The 17,025-nt window shown below is 36.5% G+C and overlaps 1 protein-coding gene across 1 annotated transcript in view; it reads left to right on the top strand.

Annotated features, from left to right (window-relative positions):
- The window catches only part of LOC115892626, a 31,024-nt gene extending 14,978 nt beyond the window's left edge, over positions 1-16,046 (top strand). Inside the window, exons 4-5 of the mRNA XM_030913917.1 lie at positions 11,221-11,315; positions 13,309-16,046. Coding sequence (XP_030769777.1) covers positions 11,221-11,315; positions 13,309-13,392 — 179 coding nt within the window. The 3' untranslated portion in view covers positions 13,393-16,046. The remainder of the gene's footprint in view (positions 1-11,220; positions 11,316-13,308) is intronic.
- The last annotated feature ends 979 nt before the right edge of the window (positions 16,047-17,025 follow it).

Genomic DNA, 17,025 nt, shown 5'->3' with positions numbered 1-17,025 from the left:
TGTGGATAAAATGCTGTCAAATAACCTCACATGCTGCAGAGAAATCTTTTGTGAAAGAAAGAGTCAATAGATGCAGTAAACTTCATTTTTTTAAAATTTTAATAAATTGCCTTAGCCACCCCAACCTTCAGCAATCATTACCCTGACCAATCAGCAACCATCAACATCAAGGCTAGACCCTCCATTGGCAAAAATATTATGACTCGCTAAAGGCTCAGATGATTATTAGAGTTTTTAATTTAATTTCTTATTAGCAATAAAATATTTTTAAATTTAAGTAATGTACATTTTTAGAAGACGTAATGCTGTTTCATACTTAGTAGTCCACAGTAATATAAACACAACTTTTCAATGTACTGGAAAACAAAACAAAAAAAGTCTCATTTTATTGTGACATTTACTTTATTGTGGCAGTCTTGAACAAAACCTGTAATATTTTTGAGATATTATGCCTATATGAATAGAATAAAAAGCATAATATATACACTTAATGTATTATAAAAAAGAAAGAAGATAAAACATATTATTGATTAAATAGATCTACACGCAAAAGTTCTCTATTAATATATGCTATTTACAAATAAATATACATAAAACAAAATGATGTAATAAGTCTATAGAATATGGAAAAATACTAGGCAAATGCAAACAAAAAGAAAGAGTAATAAGTATAAGAAATAAATGGATTTGATGGCGGAAAAAGCCAGTCACATGAAACAAATTTTACAAAAATTAAAAGGGACAATTCATAATAAAAATTTGAATTAATGAACCTTCATATCAAGCAAAAGCTGTTTGAATAAAAGAAGAAATTGGTAGAAATACAAGTGAGATAATTTATTTTGAGTAGGCAAAAAATTTAAAACATACAAAATATAAATAAAGTTGATTTGCGTCTACAAAGAATGAATAAAATTTTCAGTGCCAAGAGCATCTATAAATTTACAAAATTTGATTATGTTTCGTAAAACATGACGATTTCCAAAAGATAGAAAGCCATATCTCTGACCACAATGCAACAAAACTAGATAAACAAAAGGCAACAAAAAATAAAAAGGAAGAGGGGCTGTTTAATCCTTTAGAAATAATATTTTGCCAAATAATTATTGTTTAAAAGAGGAAATCAAACCTAAAATTATATACTATTTAGACATTAGCAATAACAGTACTACATATCAAAATATGGGTTGACTCCAAAACTATTCTCAGAGAAAAATGCAGTGTTTAATGCTTTTACTCCTAACAAGAAAAGAAATAAAGGAAGGGAGGAAAGGAGGGAGGGTGGAGGAAGGAAGGAAAGAAAGAAAGGGAACTAAATCTTATATCTAAGAACCAAGAAGAATAACAGTGGAAAACTTTACAGGGAAATAAATAAATAAAGATAAACCAGATATTAATGAATTATAAAATAGTAGGGAATTATTTAGCAATTAGCTTTAGGAATCATAATATTTTAACCACTTTAAATATAAATAGATTTAATACAGTAAATTTGGTACTTACAAAATTGTAGGAAGAGCTGGAAAATCAGGCTTTTGTCTGTGCCTTCAGGGCTTACTCCCAAAAAACATTGCTGAACTGTACTGCAAGTTTCTATAGTGACAGAATCAAGAAGATGCAGATTTAGGAGGCTACCACTGGAACAACAAAGTTCAAGAAAGTAATATCAGAGATTTTTATCCAAGAAGCAGAGATGGATCAAAAGAAACCACTGCTAGCATTGCGTCTTCCTCCTTGCCACCCACGACTTGGCTTTGCTCTTGCAGAAAAACTCGGTATTCTGTAACTAGGACAGGCAGTAACAACAGCTGGATTCGAATTTGTGGCCAGAACCCTGCCTCAAAGGGATCTGGGAAATGTAGTTTTTAGGTTTTCAGGCTCTACAGCAGAAGTGTTCCATCTTTTGGCTTCCCTGGGCCACACTGGAAGAATTGTCTTGGACCACAGGACAGCTTTGTAAGTGACCCAACACAAATTCACAAACTTGCTGAAAACATTGTGAAAATATTTTTTGCATTTTTTAAGCTCATCAGTTATTATTCGTGTTAGTGTGTTTTATGTGTGGCCCAAGACAATTTTTCTTAGAAATTAGGAATTCTACCACTGAGACAGATGAAATGACAGATGTTACAGGATAGTACCAGTGATAACTTGATGGTATTAAATTTGTAAATCTTGATAAAATGGATGTTTCTAATTTCTAAGAAAATGTAAAAGTTCAAATTGATTAAAAATATTGGAAACCTAAGTATATCAATAGTCATGGGAGAAAATGGAAAAACTTATTAAGAATGAAAATGGCCCCCTGACCAAAATAAGACCCAAACAGCTTTATAAAAAATATTTTTATAAATATTTTGTAAAATCGTCAAGGAACATATAATTTCCATATCATTATGCCATTTACAAAATTTCCAAACCACATTAATGGCTCTGTTTTTATGCATTATCAGGCATTGTGAAAATGTCCTGTTCATTTTCTGTAGTTCAACCTAACCACACTGAAATCGATTTCAATAACCACAGTATTTCAGGGCCCCCATTATAGCAGAAAAATGATAATTTTCTGGTATATGTAATTCCCTTCATTGTTTCCTCCCTTTCTCTCCTTCTTTTTGGTATAACATTCACTTTCAAGAGCTTAATTTAGTGTACTCACAGTGTGGTGCCATGAGCTGTATCCAGCTCTCTCCCTCTTGGGCTGCTTGGCATTTGTATAACCCCAAGTATAGCAATCCCCCCACAATGTCACCTGCTGAGTCCTGGGTTGCCTTATCTGGCTTCCAATCATATGATTCACTGTCCTCTGCCTAATTCCCTCTCTTAACCACGAGACCTCTGCAGTCTTCACAGCACTCAGACCACTAGGAAGAAAAACATTTGGCCACTCCATCATTCCTGCTTAAGATGGAAAGTGGCCCTGTGTGAGTCTGGGTCACTCCAGCCCTCCTAGACACTGGGCAGAGGCTTTCTTTACTCAGTGGTTCCATACTGTGTAGGGCTGAGGAGCTCTTTTGGACTCAGCATCTTCCAGGACCAACCAAACCTGAAACAGTACAGATCTCGTGTAGTCTGAGATCCCCAATATTTCCTGGGGGATCATCATCATCCTCCCTCTCCTTTAGGAGCTAAAGGGTCTAAGTGGGGGTTCACATGGGAATGGGGAGGTACTTGACTCTCAGAGATGCTCCCAGTGTTTGCTGTGACTACTTCCTCCCCACCTCAATAGAGGATACAGAGAGAACAGGTAAAGAGAGACAAAGAGAGGGCCTCTCCTGACAGGAGACTCTTTAGAACTTGGAGTCAGGAATATGGTGGTAGGAGACTCATGCTTATTTATGTGCCCTGTTAAAGTGTTTCTTGTCTTAAATGTAGACTGGGATCTTTGAACTCCAACACTCAGAACTTGATACTTTTATTTCTCTGCTTCCACTATGATGAGAAATTGAAGGAAGAAAAGAGTTTCCTGTAGTTGGCTAATAACAATCGACAACACTATTTAAACTGACAACACTATTTAAACTGTTCTAGAAAATAGAAACAAAACATTGCAAAGTTCCATTTTCTGCCAGTCTGCCATAACCTGAAACCAAAACCATGAATATGGACAACATGCAAAAAAATCTAAATAAAATATGAACTTACCTGTTTTAACAGTTTTATAAAATAAATAATAGATCATCACTAGGTTATATTCCAGGAATGCAATATATATTACTTATATTCTTGTGTAATTTTTCTGTACTCAACAAGGAAGCAATGAGCAAGCCACTATGTGGAAAGGTGTACTACAAAAAAAAATTATATACGCCTCAAGGAGCCTAATATCTGGTTGGAGAGACAAACACAAAAGTTGAACATAAAAATGTAAATAATTCATGATTTACAAAAGAAATACTTAAAGGTAGTACCCTATTCTTTCAAATGAATTATATAAATATGCACTAGATGTTCATAGAAAGCCCAATCACTTGATTCCAGAGTGGTAGGAAAGACTGTACAAAGAGGGGCAGTATGTGTTTAATTTTAAAAGATGGGTTGTACTTGTATGTAGTGAGAATATTTCAGGCAGGTAATCCAGCAGATGAAACTGTGAACAAAGGAAAGCTGAATACGTACATTTCTGTGATAGAAAAGTGAAATGTGAGCAAACTTTCTGTGATAGAAAAGTGAAATATTATGGTTTAGAGACATTGTGAGTTAAACTTCCACTCCTGAGGAAATGTTAATTTAAAAGATACATTATATATCTTTTTAGGTAGTCAGCTGGTAAAACAATTTGGAATATCTTGACCTACCTGAGGAGCACGCTTGTTCTGTGTGAATAGTGAGGTCTATTGGTTGTAAGTTCAGTGTACACTTCCTTCACACAGTTACTACCAGAGTGCTTTTAAAGCCCTCATTCACATTCTCTTGACTTTCTCCCAAATCTTGGCTGCAAAAACAGTCAGTTCCTCTGCCATCTATTTTACCTTGATTTTCTGTACCCAGTTTCTGGATTTGTTTTTTATTATCCTCATCAAGATATACTCAGTCAATCTAAAGTGGAGATAAAATTGTTGCCAAAATTATGCAGGAGTAAATTCATATGTACCGAAGCTTTCACAAATGAAATTGAACCTGAGGAGAAATACCGTGCTACATTGAAAGCGTTTTTCTCCCCTCACATACACATGAATAATTTGTTTAATTGAGCTCTGGATTCCTTGGGGCACAAAGACTAAATATTTATAGTTCTTTGTGTACACTAGATGGTTAGTGGGAGCTCCCCACAACAGCTCCAGAGACAGAATTACTTAGCTGGTTCAGATGGGAACACATAGCAAACTTATTTCTCTAGCTGGGCATATTGACAGAAAACTCCCTACCTATTTACAGAATTTGAGCCACTCTCCTCACCTCCCACCTCTTCCACCTCCTACAGATTGTGTTGTATTCTTCCTTCTACTTCTGATGCCTCTTAAAGTCTTTGATCCTACTGCATTACTCTCTCTTACACAGATCTCACCGTCCCTCCCCTGAATCCAAACAATGCTTGCCTTTTCAAGATGTACTCCATTTTGCCTCAGCTTCCTTTATTCATTCTAAGAGGGCATTGCAAAAACATCTGCTTCTATTCTGCATCCACTTCACCTCTTTTAACTTTTCTCAGTCTCCAATTTTCTCCTTTGTCATTATCCCAAACATATTTCATTTAGTCTCTAAATATTGATCGGTTGGTTAGTTCTGCATAATACAAAAGAGTTGCTGACTCTACTTAAAAAGTAATGAGAATTATGACTTCCCACAGAATACGTAGAGAGCAGATAAACTCTTAGTGTGACAAACTGAGAAAATGAACACTTTATCTTATTAGATTGTTTCCACCGGGATGCAAATGAAACAAGTGATACATCACCACCATCAACTAAATTACAAACACTGCTTAGGTTTATTAAATCCATTATTATACCTGCAGCCATTTTTTAAATTATTGTTTTTGAAATTACTATCTTGGTCAAAAGAGCAGGAAAAATGCTCATCGAATCAATAATGTATCCTTTTAACCTAACCCTAACTCCTAAGAGTGGTTGCAAATATGTGAACAATTGGTTAATGTAAGGGTCCATCAGGGAATAAGGGGTCAATGGAGCATAAACAGCAGCAGTCAGGGTGCAGCCAAATTACCCTGTAAACCAGTTGCTGTTCCATGAACAGATAGGAGGTGGGGTCTAAAAATGTTTAAATCATGAAGATCTGAAATCTGCATTCACTTAAATTCATTTGGTTTCTCTTAGCTGTGGCAGATCGACTTTACTTACCCTGTCTGAATTGTATTCCTCATCCTTACCATGGCTTCATAGTGGGCAAAGTGGGCTTCCCCACTCAAAAATTTGAGGCATTACTTGCTAATTTTAAAGATAACATTAAATTGGACCAAGTAGCTGATTTTATGTAGGCATTGTTCCTTTTGTTTAAGCCTCCATTATAAATAGGATTATTACGTTTGTTCTTTTGTGATTTTTTTAGCTCACCAGATTATCAAGTCAAGATCATGGGTTGTTCACCTCTATTTATACAGAACCTGGAACATTGGTAATGCTTACTTCATGTTTGATTAGTGAAAAAGTGAGTGGTTATGAATGGAAGAGCTGGGAAAAAAGAGGGAAAAAGGCATTTTCATGGGCCTATGTTGTGACAGAACAGGCATGAAAGAGCAAAGCTTATTTAGAATGAAGACAATGCTCCAGCTTGGTTGAAAGTTGTAATATATGTGTTAGGAAAGGTTAAATGTGGTCAAATTTGAATGCCAGATTGAATGCCAGATTTAGGAATTGGGTACTTATTCTATAGATAGTAGAAGGTTTGAACATTTTGTAACAGGAGAATGACTTGGGAGGAATAATGTTTTAGAAAGATTTGTCTTGCTGCAGAATGCAAGAAGGACTGCATTAGGGAGGGATTGGAGGTTGGAAGGTGAGGGATGAGGTTTACATAAAAAGGAAGGTAAGGCCTAAACTGGAGAGGTAGTGCCATAATCATAAAATAAAGGTGATGGAAGAAATATTTTTAAGGAAGAATCACTGGACTTTTTGTTATTTTGGGGTTTGGAGGGCAAGGGAGAGCCATGTGAAAGATAACTTTCTGATTCAGAGTCAGAATGACATGAACATTGTTAGTTCTATTGCATATATCAGAGCAACCTGGTGCCAGGTGAGTGGGAGGGTAGGGAGGGTTTGGAAGTAGATTATAAAAACTGTAATTTGAAGGACATTTGGAAATATATGAGCATAAATATCCACACACAGTTTAAGATAAGGGACTGGCTGGGCGTGGTGGCTCACGCTGGTAATCCCAACACTTTGAGAGGTTGAGGTGGGCGGATCACGTGAGGTCAGGAGTTCGAGACCAGCCTGGCCAAGATAGTGAAACCCTACCAAAAAAAAAAAAAAAAAAAAATTAGTGGGCATGGTGGCACGCACCTGCAGTCCCTAGCTACTCAGGAGGCTGAGGAAGGAGAATAACTTGAACCTGGGAGGTGGAGGTTGCCGTGAGCTGAGATCATGCCACTGTACTCCAGTTCCAGCAACAGAGTGAGACTCCCTCTCAAAAGAAAAAAAAAAAAAAAAAAGATAAAGGACTAAAATTCTAGAATAAAATTGGATCAAAATAAATATTTGGTATATGGAAGTGATAACTGATTTTTAGAGTGTGGAAGAATTCTCTAAGAGAGATACTGCAAGATGAGCAGTAAAAATAAAAATTAAACTTTGGAATTACTTGTTAAATTTGGTCATTGTGTACCAAATGTGTGTGCATTGTCCAATGTACATGGACAAATAAGATGATCAAATGAATATTTACAATTATTTTCCACATTACCCAAACAAGTTAATTTGGTTGTGACCTTACTAAATTAATGTCTTAAATTGACTTAAACTAGAGTGATGGGACCAAGGATAATTAAAGGCACCCCATCCATCCTGCAGCATTTCCAAAGTGGGAGGCATTTTGAAACGTTAACATAGATAGTATCATTATTTATTGCTTCATCTGCTCCTATACATATTTCATATGAATATATCAGATAACCTTCTCTGAAAAGACTTATTATTTACCATGATTTGGCGGTCCTTGATATTATAATGTCAGGACATCTTAATGTCATTTTTTTTAAGTCTTAGAAACAATAAAACTTCTATACAGGTAACATTAAGCAGATCATCTCACATAATTTTTTTACTCATCTTACATCTCAATACCCTACAGGTTTATAACTCCCACTGAAATGTTTATTACATACTATTAACTAACAGTTATATAATGTTTTACAATGTGCTTTTACATAATGTTCAATTTGATGTTCATAGTAAATCTGTCAGCATGGCATTATTATTATTATAATCACCACCTTAAAGATGAAGAAAATGAAGCTCAGAGAGGTTAAGTAACTTTCCTAAATTTTTTTTTTCTTTTTATTCCAAAGGTTTATGGGACTCCCCAGTAGTCTCTATGTAGAGTCTAATGTAGAATCCAGGACTGCATAGAAAATTCACTAGATGTAAGAAACAATGATAACCTCTATTTTTACATTAAAAAAAAAGATACAAGTTAAATTTACTAATGTTTAATGTACAGACTGACCCTCAAAGATCAAACAGTCTCTATGGTCATGCTCCCTGTCCTATTTGGTACAGGAGAGGTCTGGAAGAGATGTCTGAGAGCTCCAAAATGCAAGCACCTTCACAGAGGTAACCTCTCTTGTTTACTCACTCTCAGTGTTGTGTCATAAGCAGTTCAAATGAGCCTTGATACAAGGATTTATAGATTATAGGACCATTTTTTAATGGGTACTTCATTTTTGCTTTAATAATTATTTTTGATTGTTAATGAAAGTGACCATTTCCACATATATTGAATATTGAATTTATAGTTCCTTACATAGTTCCTTATATTTCCTGTGTCCCATTCATCTATCTAGTACAAAAACCATAACAGAAAAGCCTATTTTAGATTGTAAAATTTCTAAATTATCTTTTAAACCAAATATGCAAAGATATTCCTTCTTATTCATGGTCTGATGAGTTGCCAGTGTGATGCTTTATATTCTTATACATACGATCCCTTCCTTCCTTCTCTCCTTCCTTCCTTCCTTCCTTCCTTCCTTCCTTCCTTCCTTCCTTCCTTCCTTCCTTCCTTCCTTTCTTCTCTCTCTCTTTCTTTTCTTTTTTGAGATGGAGTCTCACTCTGTTCCCAGGCTGGAGTGCAGTGGCATGATCTCAGCTCACTGCAACCTCCACCTCCCAGGTTCAAGAGATTCTCCTGTCTCGGCCTCCTGAGTAGCTGGGATTACAGGCATCCACCACCACGTCCAGCTAATTTTTTTGTATTTTTAGTAGAGATGGGGTTTTGCCATGTTGGCCAGACTGGTCTTGAATGCCTGACCTCAGGTGATCCACCAACCTCGGCGTCCCAAAGTGCTGAGATTACAGGCGTGAACCACTGTGCCTGGCCTCATATGATCCATTTCTGGCTAAACTACTCCTCACAAAATATACAAATGACATACATAGATTCCTGTACAGAAAATGCTGATTAAAACTAACACTAGGTTGGGTGCGGTGGGTCACACCTGTAATCTCAGCACTTTGGGAGGCAGAAGTAGGCAGATCACATGAGGCCGGGATTTTGAGACCAGCCTGGGCAACATGGTGAAACCCTGTCTCTACTAAAAATACAAAAATTAGCTGGGTGTGATGGTGTATGTCTGTAATTCCAGCTACTTATGGGGCTGAGGCATGAGAATCACTTGAATCTGGGAGGTGGAGGTTACAGTGAGCTGAAATTTCTCCACTGCACTTCAGCCTGGGCAACAGAGTAAGACTCTGAATCACCAAAAAAACAAAACAAAACAAAACAAAAAGAGGCTGGGCATGGTGGCTTACGCCTGTAATCCCAGCACTTTGGGAGGCCAAGGTGGGCAGATCACTAGGTCAGGAGTTCAAGATCAGCCTGGCCAACATGGTGAAACCCCATCTCTACTAAAAAATGCAAAAATTAACAGGGTGTGGTGGCACGGGCCTGTAGTCCCAGCTACTCGGGAGGCTGAGGCAGGAGAATTCCTTGAACCTGGGAGGTGGAGGTTGCAGTGAGCCAAGACCATGCCATTGCACCCCAGCCTGGGCAGCAGAGTGAGACTCCGACTCAGAAAACAAACAAACAAGCAAAAAGAAACTAAAACTAACAATGTTTGAGCAAACAAATAAGAAAATAGCAGACCTGCACGTCTACCACTCAAAATGTTATTTTTATTTTTATTTTTTTTGAGATGGAGTTTCGCTGTTGTTGCCCAGGCTGGAGTGCAATGGCGCAATCTTGGCTCACCGCAACCTCTGCCTCCCAGGTTCAAGCGATTCTCCTGCCTCAGCCTCCCAAATGGGGTCTTGGCATGTTGTCCAGGCTGGATTTGAACTCCTGAGCTTATGCAATCTTCTGATCCCAGCCTCTTGGGTAGCTGGGACTACAGGCATGCACCACAATACCTGGCCAAAATGTAACATTTTCATCAGCAATATTACAAGATGAAATAATGATCTGAACAACAGTTGGCCAAAAACAAATTTTTAGCTATCAAGAAGACTATTTAGAAGTATATTTACATTCACTATCATTATTCATAAATATCATGTGAGCTGTATATATTCCTTTGAGGTATTGGCTAAGGATAATCAAGCTATTTTAACACTAAATATCTAAAACATGAAGATGAACTCTATAATTGTTTCAGCAATGTTTGAAGTCATACTCAATCCAGTACTTTACAACATTTTACTAAAAATTAATGAAAACTTCCTTTAACATTGAGGGCTTCCTTTAACATTTCTTATTTAATTGCAAGAGGCAAAAAGCAGTTTTTTGCCCTGTCACAGTAGGCTAAAGAAATATACTCAATATAACTGCAAACCAACAGGCACTCCTTTTACAGCAAAAAGTGTTAGAAGTTGCAAAATGTAACTTAGAACAAATTTCAAATTAAAGGAGGGCATGCTATTCATAAAAGTATCAATATTTCTCCAAAGTCTAAGTTTGTGGTATTTGCTGGATTTTATTTCAATAATGAAGTCCATCAAGTACTACTTTTTGTGTAAGCCACTAAAGAATATGAGCCAGAAAAGATATCTCTCAATAATAAAAAAAAGTCTTTAATGAAAGCAATGTTTTGTATATAACCAAGTTGCATTGCCTGGAATCTTAAAAAGTACTCCTAGGTCACAGACGGATTTCAGAGCTAGTACAATGCAAATTGACTTACTCCATCATACGTGAACACATAAAGCAAAATTGAAGTCACACATGTACAAAGTGCTGATGGGTGTCATTGACATGGTTAATTTCATAAAATTAAAAACTTAAACCTACAATACAAGCTCTAAACATTGCAATCCACGTGGCATGATCATGAAAATCTTTGGTATTAATACTACAGTGAAGCTGATTGGTTATCTTGTATGAAAGACATGAAAGGAGTTGAGTTTATAGATGAGTATGTATTTTTCTTGAATAACAAAAGAGATAAATATTCCTTTTCTGATATACTGCGATAGTAATAAGAGGTGGGGCTTTCAGAAGGTGTTTAAGTAATGAGAGCAGCACCCTCATGAATGGGATTGTGACCTTATAAAAGAAGTGTGAGGAAGCTTCGCATTTCTTTTCTGTCCTTTTAACCTTCTACCATTTTAGGACACAGCAAGAGGCAACATTTTGGAAGCAGAAGGCAACTCTCACTGGAAACCAAATCTGCTGGCACCTTGATCTTGAACTTTGCAGCCTCCACTGTGAGAAAATACATTTCTGTTCTTTTTTTTTTTTTTTTTTTTTTTTTTTTTTTTTGAGATGGAGTCTTGCTCTGTCGCCCGGGCTGGAGTGCAGTGGCCGGATCTCAGCTCACTGCAAGCTCCGCCTCCCGGGTTTACGCCATTCTCCTGCCTCAGCCTCCCGAGTAGCTGGGACTACAGGCGCCTGCCACCTCGCCCGGCTAGTTTTTTGTATTTTTAGTAGAGACGGGGTTTCACTGTGTTAGCCAGGATGGTCTCGATCTCCTGACCTCGTGATCCGCCCGTCTCGGCCTCCCAAAGTGCTGGGATTACAGGCTTGAGCCACCGCGCCCGGCCCATTTCTGTTCTTTATAAATTACTCAGTCTCATGTACTTTGCTATAGCGCAGGAACAAACTAAGACTATTTGAAATATATTATACAGGGCTGGGTACGGTGGCTCATGCTTGCAATCCCAGCACTTTGGGAGGCTGAGGTGGGTAGATTACTTGAGTTCAACACCAGTCTGGCCAACATGGTGAAACCCTGACTCTACTAAAAACACAAAATTAGCCAGGCATGGTGGCATGTGCCTGTAATCCCAGCTAGTTGGGAGGCTGAGGCATGAGAATCTCTTGAACTTGGGAGGGGGAGGTTGCAGTGAGCCGCGATCCACTACTGTACTCCAGTCTGCGTGACAGAGCGAGACTCCATTTCAAAAAAAGGAAAATATATTACACAGGATCAATGGGACAATGACTTATATTTTTTCTCTTTAATTGCCATTTTAAAAATAAAAGTTCAGTGCCCTAATTATAATTACCCTCAATGGTTCCTGGTGAGTTCTTACAAATTTTTTGTATTTTGGCTCCCTTTCTCTCTTTTGGAATATCATATGACTCATGCATTTTTATAAAATCATTTTCAGTCAATTGAAGTCATTATTGTTTTTATGCTCAAATTATTCCACCTTTGGCCAAATTAGCTCTTCTGTCCTTTTGACATAATCCCATTACCTTTTTCTTTTTTCACAGGTAAGTTCTTTCTATGTTGACCAGGTTGGTCTCTAACTCGACCTCCCCAGGTGCTGGAATTGCAGGTCTGAGCCACATGCCCAACCTCCCATTAGAGTTTGATCACTATCAAACTTTGTCTTTTTTACAACAAAATATCCAAGGCTCATCTTATCTATTTCCTGACCCAAACCTCAATCTGGCCCTTTTTCTAAGGAGCCCTAGTTTGTTTTATCGGCAAGTGATATTTAGAGATCATAATCTGGTGCTAGGTTTAATGATTGCTTTTAGACTTTTTCAGTAAATAGAATTAGGAAATACACTTAAACTTTTTAACTAATTGTAGAAAATGTTAAACATATACAACAATAGTAAGAATAGCATAATAAATCCTCATGTGACAGCATCCAATTTTAACAGAAATCTGTTTTGCTCATCTTGTTTTATCTAGTTCTCACACTTCTCTTGAAAGCTATTAAAAATCTATGGCAGAAAAATGGTCAAGGAATAGGAACTACAACTTCATAAATGAGGAACCAGAAAAGGTAAAAAAAAACACACAAAAAAACTTGAACAGATAATCGAATTTCACAGTAATTCATTTTCAAATTAAAAAGTATAAAGATAAAAAGTATAAAGATTAAAAAAATGATTTCCCCATTGTTGACTAGACTGCAGAAAAATGGGGCCAGGCATGGTGGCTCATGCCTGTAGTCCCAGCACTTTGGGGGTCCAAAGTGGGAGAATCACTTGGGCCAGAGTTCAAGACCAGCCTGGGCAATATAGCAAGACAAAGAAATTTAAAAATAAAAATAGAAGTTTCATACAATACTAAAGGGAATATAAATGGGTATAAGCTTTCTGGACAGCAATTTTAAAAATTACATAAGAAATCTTTAAAAATATTCTTCTCTCTGATATAACAAATAGACTCTACAATACAGTGATTTAAATAATACAGAAGTTTACTTCTTTCTGTCTTCTCTATCTCTCTGTGTCCAGGTTAGCGGGGAGGCATTCATGTGCGAGGTCAAAACTGAGTCACAACCACAACCAAGTTCCAGCTGGCAACAAGAGGAAAAATAACATGGAGGAGTTATGACCAATGTTGTAAGGATCAGGCCTAGAAATGGCAGGCATCTCTTCCACTAATATCCTATTGGTAAAAATGTAGTCACATGGGCACACCACCTATCTGCATGGAAGGCTGGGAAATGTTGATCGGTTGGGCAGCCATATGTGTAGGAAGGAGAAAACAGAATTTGGTGGATACCTAGTAGTCTCTGCCATACCCTTGACCAGAAATTTTTCTTCTAAAGAATTTAATTCTAAAAATTAGAGACATTCCCAAAGATTTACCTGCAAGCATCACAGCTTTGTGTATAATTGCAAAAGTTGAAATCAACATGAACGTCCAAAATAGTGAATTATTTAAATAGATTATTATGCATATTATGAAGAAATACTCTGCAACTCTTAAAAATAAATGTAATGTGCCAGGTGCAATGGGTTATGCCTGCAGGCCCAGCTACTTGGGAGGCCAAGGCAGGAGGATCACTTGAACTCAGGAGTTCAAGTCTGGCCTAGACAACATAGTGAGACTTGGCCTTCAAAAAAGAAAAAAAAAAGAAAACTGATGTAATGAATATATAACGACCATAAAAGAAGTCTACCACTATAGTCGAAATGTTTGGGGCACTCATCCCATTCATCATTATTTTACATTTAAATTACTGTTCCTATGTAAGTGGTGAGCTTGGTAACTATTTTCATATCAGGTGATACTACTGCAGTAATCATAGCTGTTTGAATGAGGAATAATCCCAATCACATTTTCTCTTAATAGTTTATTATGCTGGGCATTGGGGTTGCAAGATGATGCACAGTCCAAGCTGAATACACGTCTTCATGTACCTGTGTGTAAATCCCACTTTTATTCTAAAATTCTTTGAATATTTTGTTTCTTGCAACCCAATGATCCCAAGAAAATTATATGCTTTTACCTAAAAATTAAAACCAATATTTGTGGAAAAGTGTATATACAGTATGATCCCACTTTAAAAACAAAGACAAATTTATAGAAAAAAAGGTTATATGGCTGATAACAATGACTGTCTCTGAGTGGTAGGATTACAGTTAATTTTTATTTTCTTCACTCTATTTATCTTTATTTTCTGAACTTTCTACAATGAACATGTTTTATTTTTACTTTTGTTAAAATAAATAACATTTAATTTGACAGGACATTCTAAAAATCAACCTTTGGTAACTTCAATATTCATTGGCACATTAGTCTATGCCTGTTTCTGGGGGTCATTCCCACGAGAAGGGCAGGTAGAACTTATGAGGATAGAGCAGTTGAAATATTATAGGTTTCATATTTTATGGCTTTATTGAAAACATTGATATATTGAATATTTGTAAATTTTAATTTCATTTTCTTTTATAATCCTCAATGTGAGGCTAAGTTATAAGGAGATTGGTAAGGAAGTGTGATACATATTGAATCAGATGTCAAGGTACCATTGGTGCCTGGATCTGACCAATAGACCATGGGAAAAATCTCAAAGAATGAGACTTGTAATGAGAACGCCACAAACTTGCATACCTTATACACAAAACACAAACATTGTTATGCATAATGTGCATGAACCCTGAAACAAAGATAATGATTTGGACCTCCCAACTGAAGTGGCATGAACAAAAGAAACAGCAGAGAAAAAACCCAAAATAACTAAAATGAATTGTTAGAGAAAAATTACTTTATAAATAGCTATAACACTTTGCAATTTCTGTAACAGTTCTGCCTCTGATGCAATGTAAAACATGTATTAGACATTCAGTCTCCACAATAAATTTTAATGAGCACTACAAATTTAGAATATATAAAAATATCAGTAACCTATGAATTCATCAACATAACTCACTTTTCAGTTAAGTTAGGCTGAGTTGAAATTCTACTAAGTTTTCCCATATTCTTGATAAAGGCTAAATTTGAAATAATTTATTTAGATGACTGTTAATTGGCAATTTGATAGTAGTTACATTTTATGTAACACTTGATATAATAATTAACCAAAATTAATTGGTTCAATATTATCTTCTGTGGTTTATTGATCCAAAAGTACATATTTGTTATGTAAACTTATACTCTGTAAACTTGTATTAGCTTTTTGCTTCCTTGAATTAATAAAGCCCACTAATGCAAATCTAAGTCTTCATAGACTCTTCCAATCCTTAGTTAAATATTAAAAACTGAGTATTGTAGTTATTTGCTAGGTATAAAAGGTGTGACTCAGAGTAGAGAATAAGATGTCAGCAAATAGACAATAAGATGTCAGCAAAAGTGCCTCAAATTGTAACTGCGACAAGTTAAGGGCATTGTAAATACTATAGTTATATGTTATATGCAGCTTGCAAATTCTACTGACATGAGTTTAATCATGTCTTTCACATAGCTGAAGTTTGAAGTTTGTGTCACAATTTAAGCTGATTTTCTCATTCTTATCAAAGTCTTACCTGGGGGTAGGGAGAGGTAGGCCTACATCCCACCTCTAATATTATCATTTTAGGAAGAGACAGGAATAAATCTGCTCATCTAGTAGAACACATGATGTTAGAGTATATTTTGTTGAATGCTATGGAATATTAATATAATTAATTCTAAAATATCACCTAAAAATACATCAACTGAAGATCTGACTGTACTAAATATGAAAAATAAAGCAACACATACTTTCTCTACTGCTTTTCTGTCCATTCGTTGTCAGCAGGCCTAGCCAGTCCCTGACACCCAATACACTACCAATAAGCCACCGTCATCTTTTCCTGGGGTTTTGCATTCACTGGTTGTGTTACCTAGTATCACCTATAATAATCGTTAGTCATCATTAAGTTTTATTTAAAACATTTTATTTAATATTTTATTGATTGATTGATTGATTTTGGAGATGGCATCTCGCTCTGTCACTCAGGCTGGAGTGCAGTGGTGTGATCTTGGCTCACTGCAACCTTTGCCTCCCGGGTTCAAGCAATTCTCCTGCCTCAGCCTCCCAAGTAGCTGGGACTATAAGCACACACTGCCACACCTGGCTAATTTTTTGTGTTTTAGTAGAGACAGGGTTTCACCGTGTTGCCCAGACTGGTCTCGAACTCCTGATCTCAGACAATCCACCAGCCTCGCCCTTCCAAAGTGCTAGGATAACAGACATGAGCCACTATGCCCAGCCTACTTTATCTATCTTATCTTTTTTCCAAAAATAAATCTATCCTCAACATGAAGAATTTAGATTTTTCCTGTTTAAATGACTCCAGCTTCAGGGAACAGTAATGTTCGCTATTATCTTTATGTTAAGGGAATAAGCACTTTGAAGGCCCAGATGGTGTACTATTTATGTAGGTATTTAATAATGCTGAACTTGAGTCAGAAACAAAACCAATGTTTTAAGCCCAGTTGGTTGGCAGAAGAATACAATTTTTCTCCTGATAGTGAGAGATGAATTTCAGTTCATCTTGCCCATAAAATATTGACTTCATGCAACATGTACAATGTATTTCCCAGGACAGAAAACTGGGAATCAAAGCTCTCTTTTGTGAAATCTAATCTACCATCATGTCCAGTTAATCCTACTTCATGGCTATATCTCTTGACTCTGTTATCTGGTGCCAGGAGTGGTTTGAAGAAACAAGTGATAAGACTGCGTTTGGGAACCTTCAGGC

Source organism: Rhinopithecus roxellana, chromosome 2 (assembly GCF_007565055.1).
Source record: "Rhinopithecus roxellana isolate Shanxi Qingling chromosome 2, ASM756505v1, whole genome shotgun sequence".
In the NCBI taxonomy this organism is placed as follows: domain Eukaryota; kingdom Metazoa; phylum Chordata; class Mammalia; order Primates; family Cercopithecidae; genus Rhinopithecus; species Rhinopithecus roxellana.
This window is presented reverse-complemented; position numbering and strand designations above follow the sequence as displayed.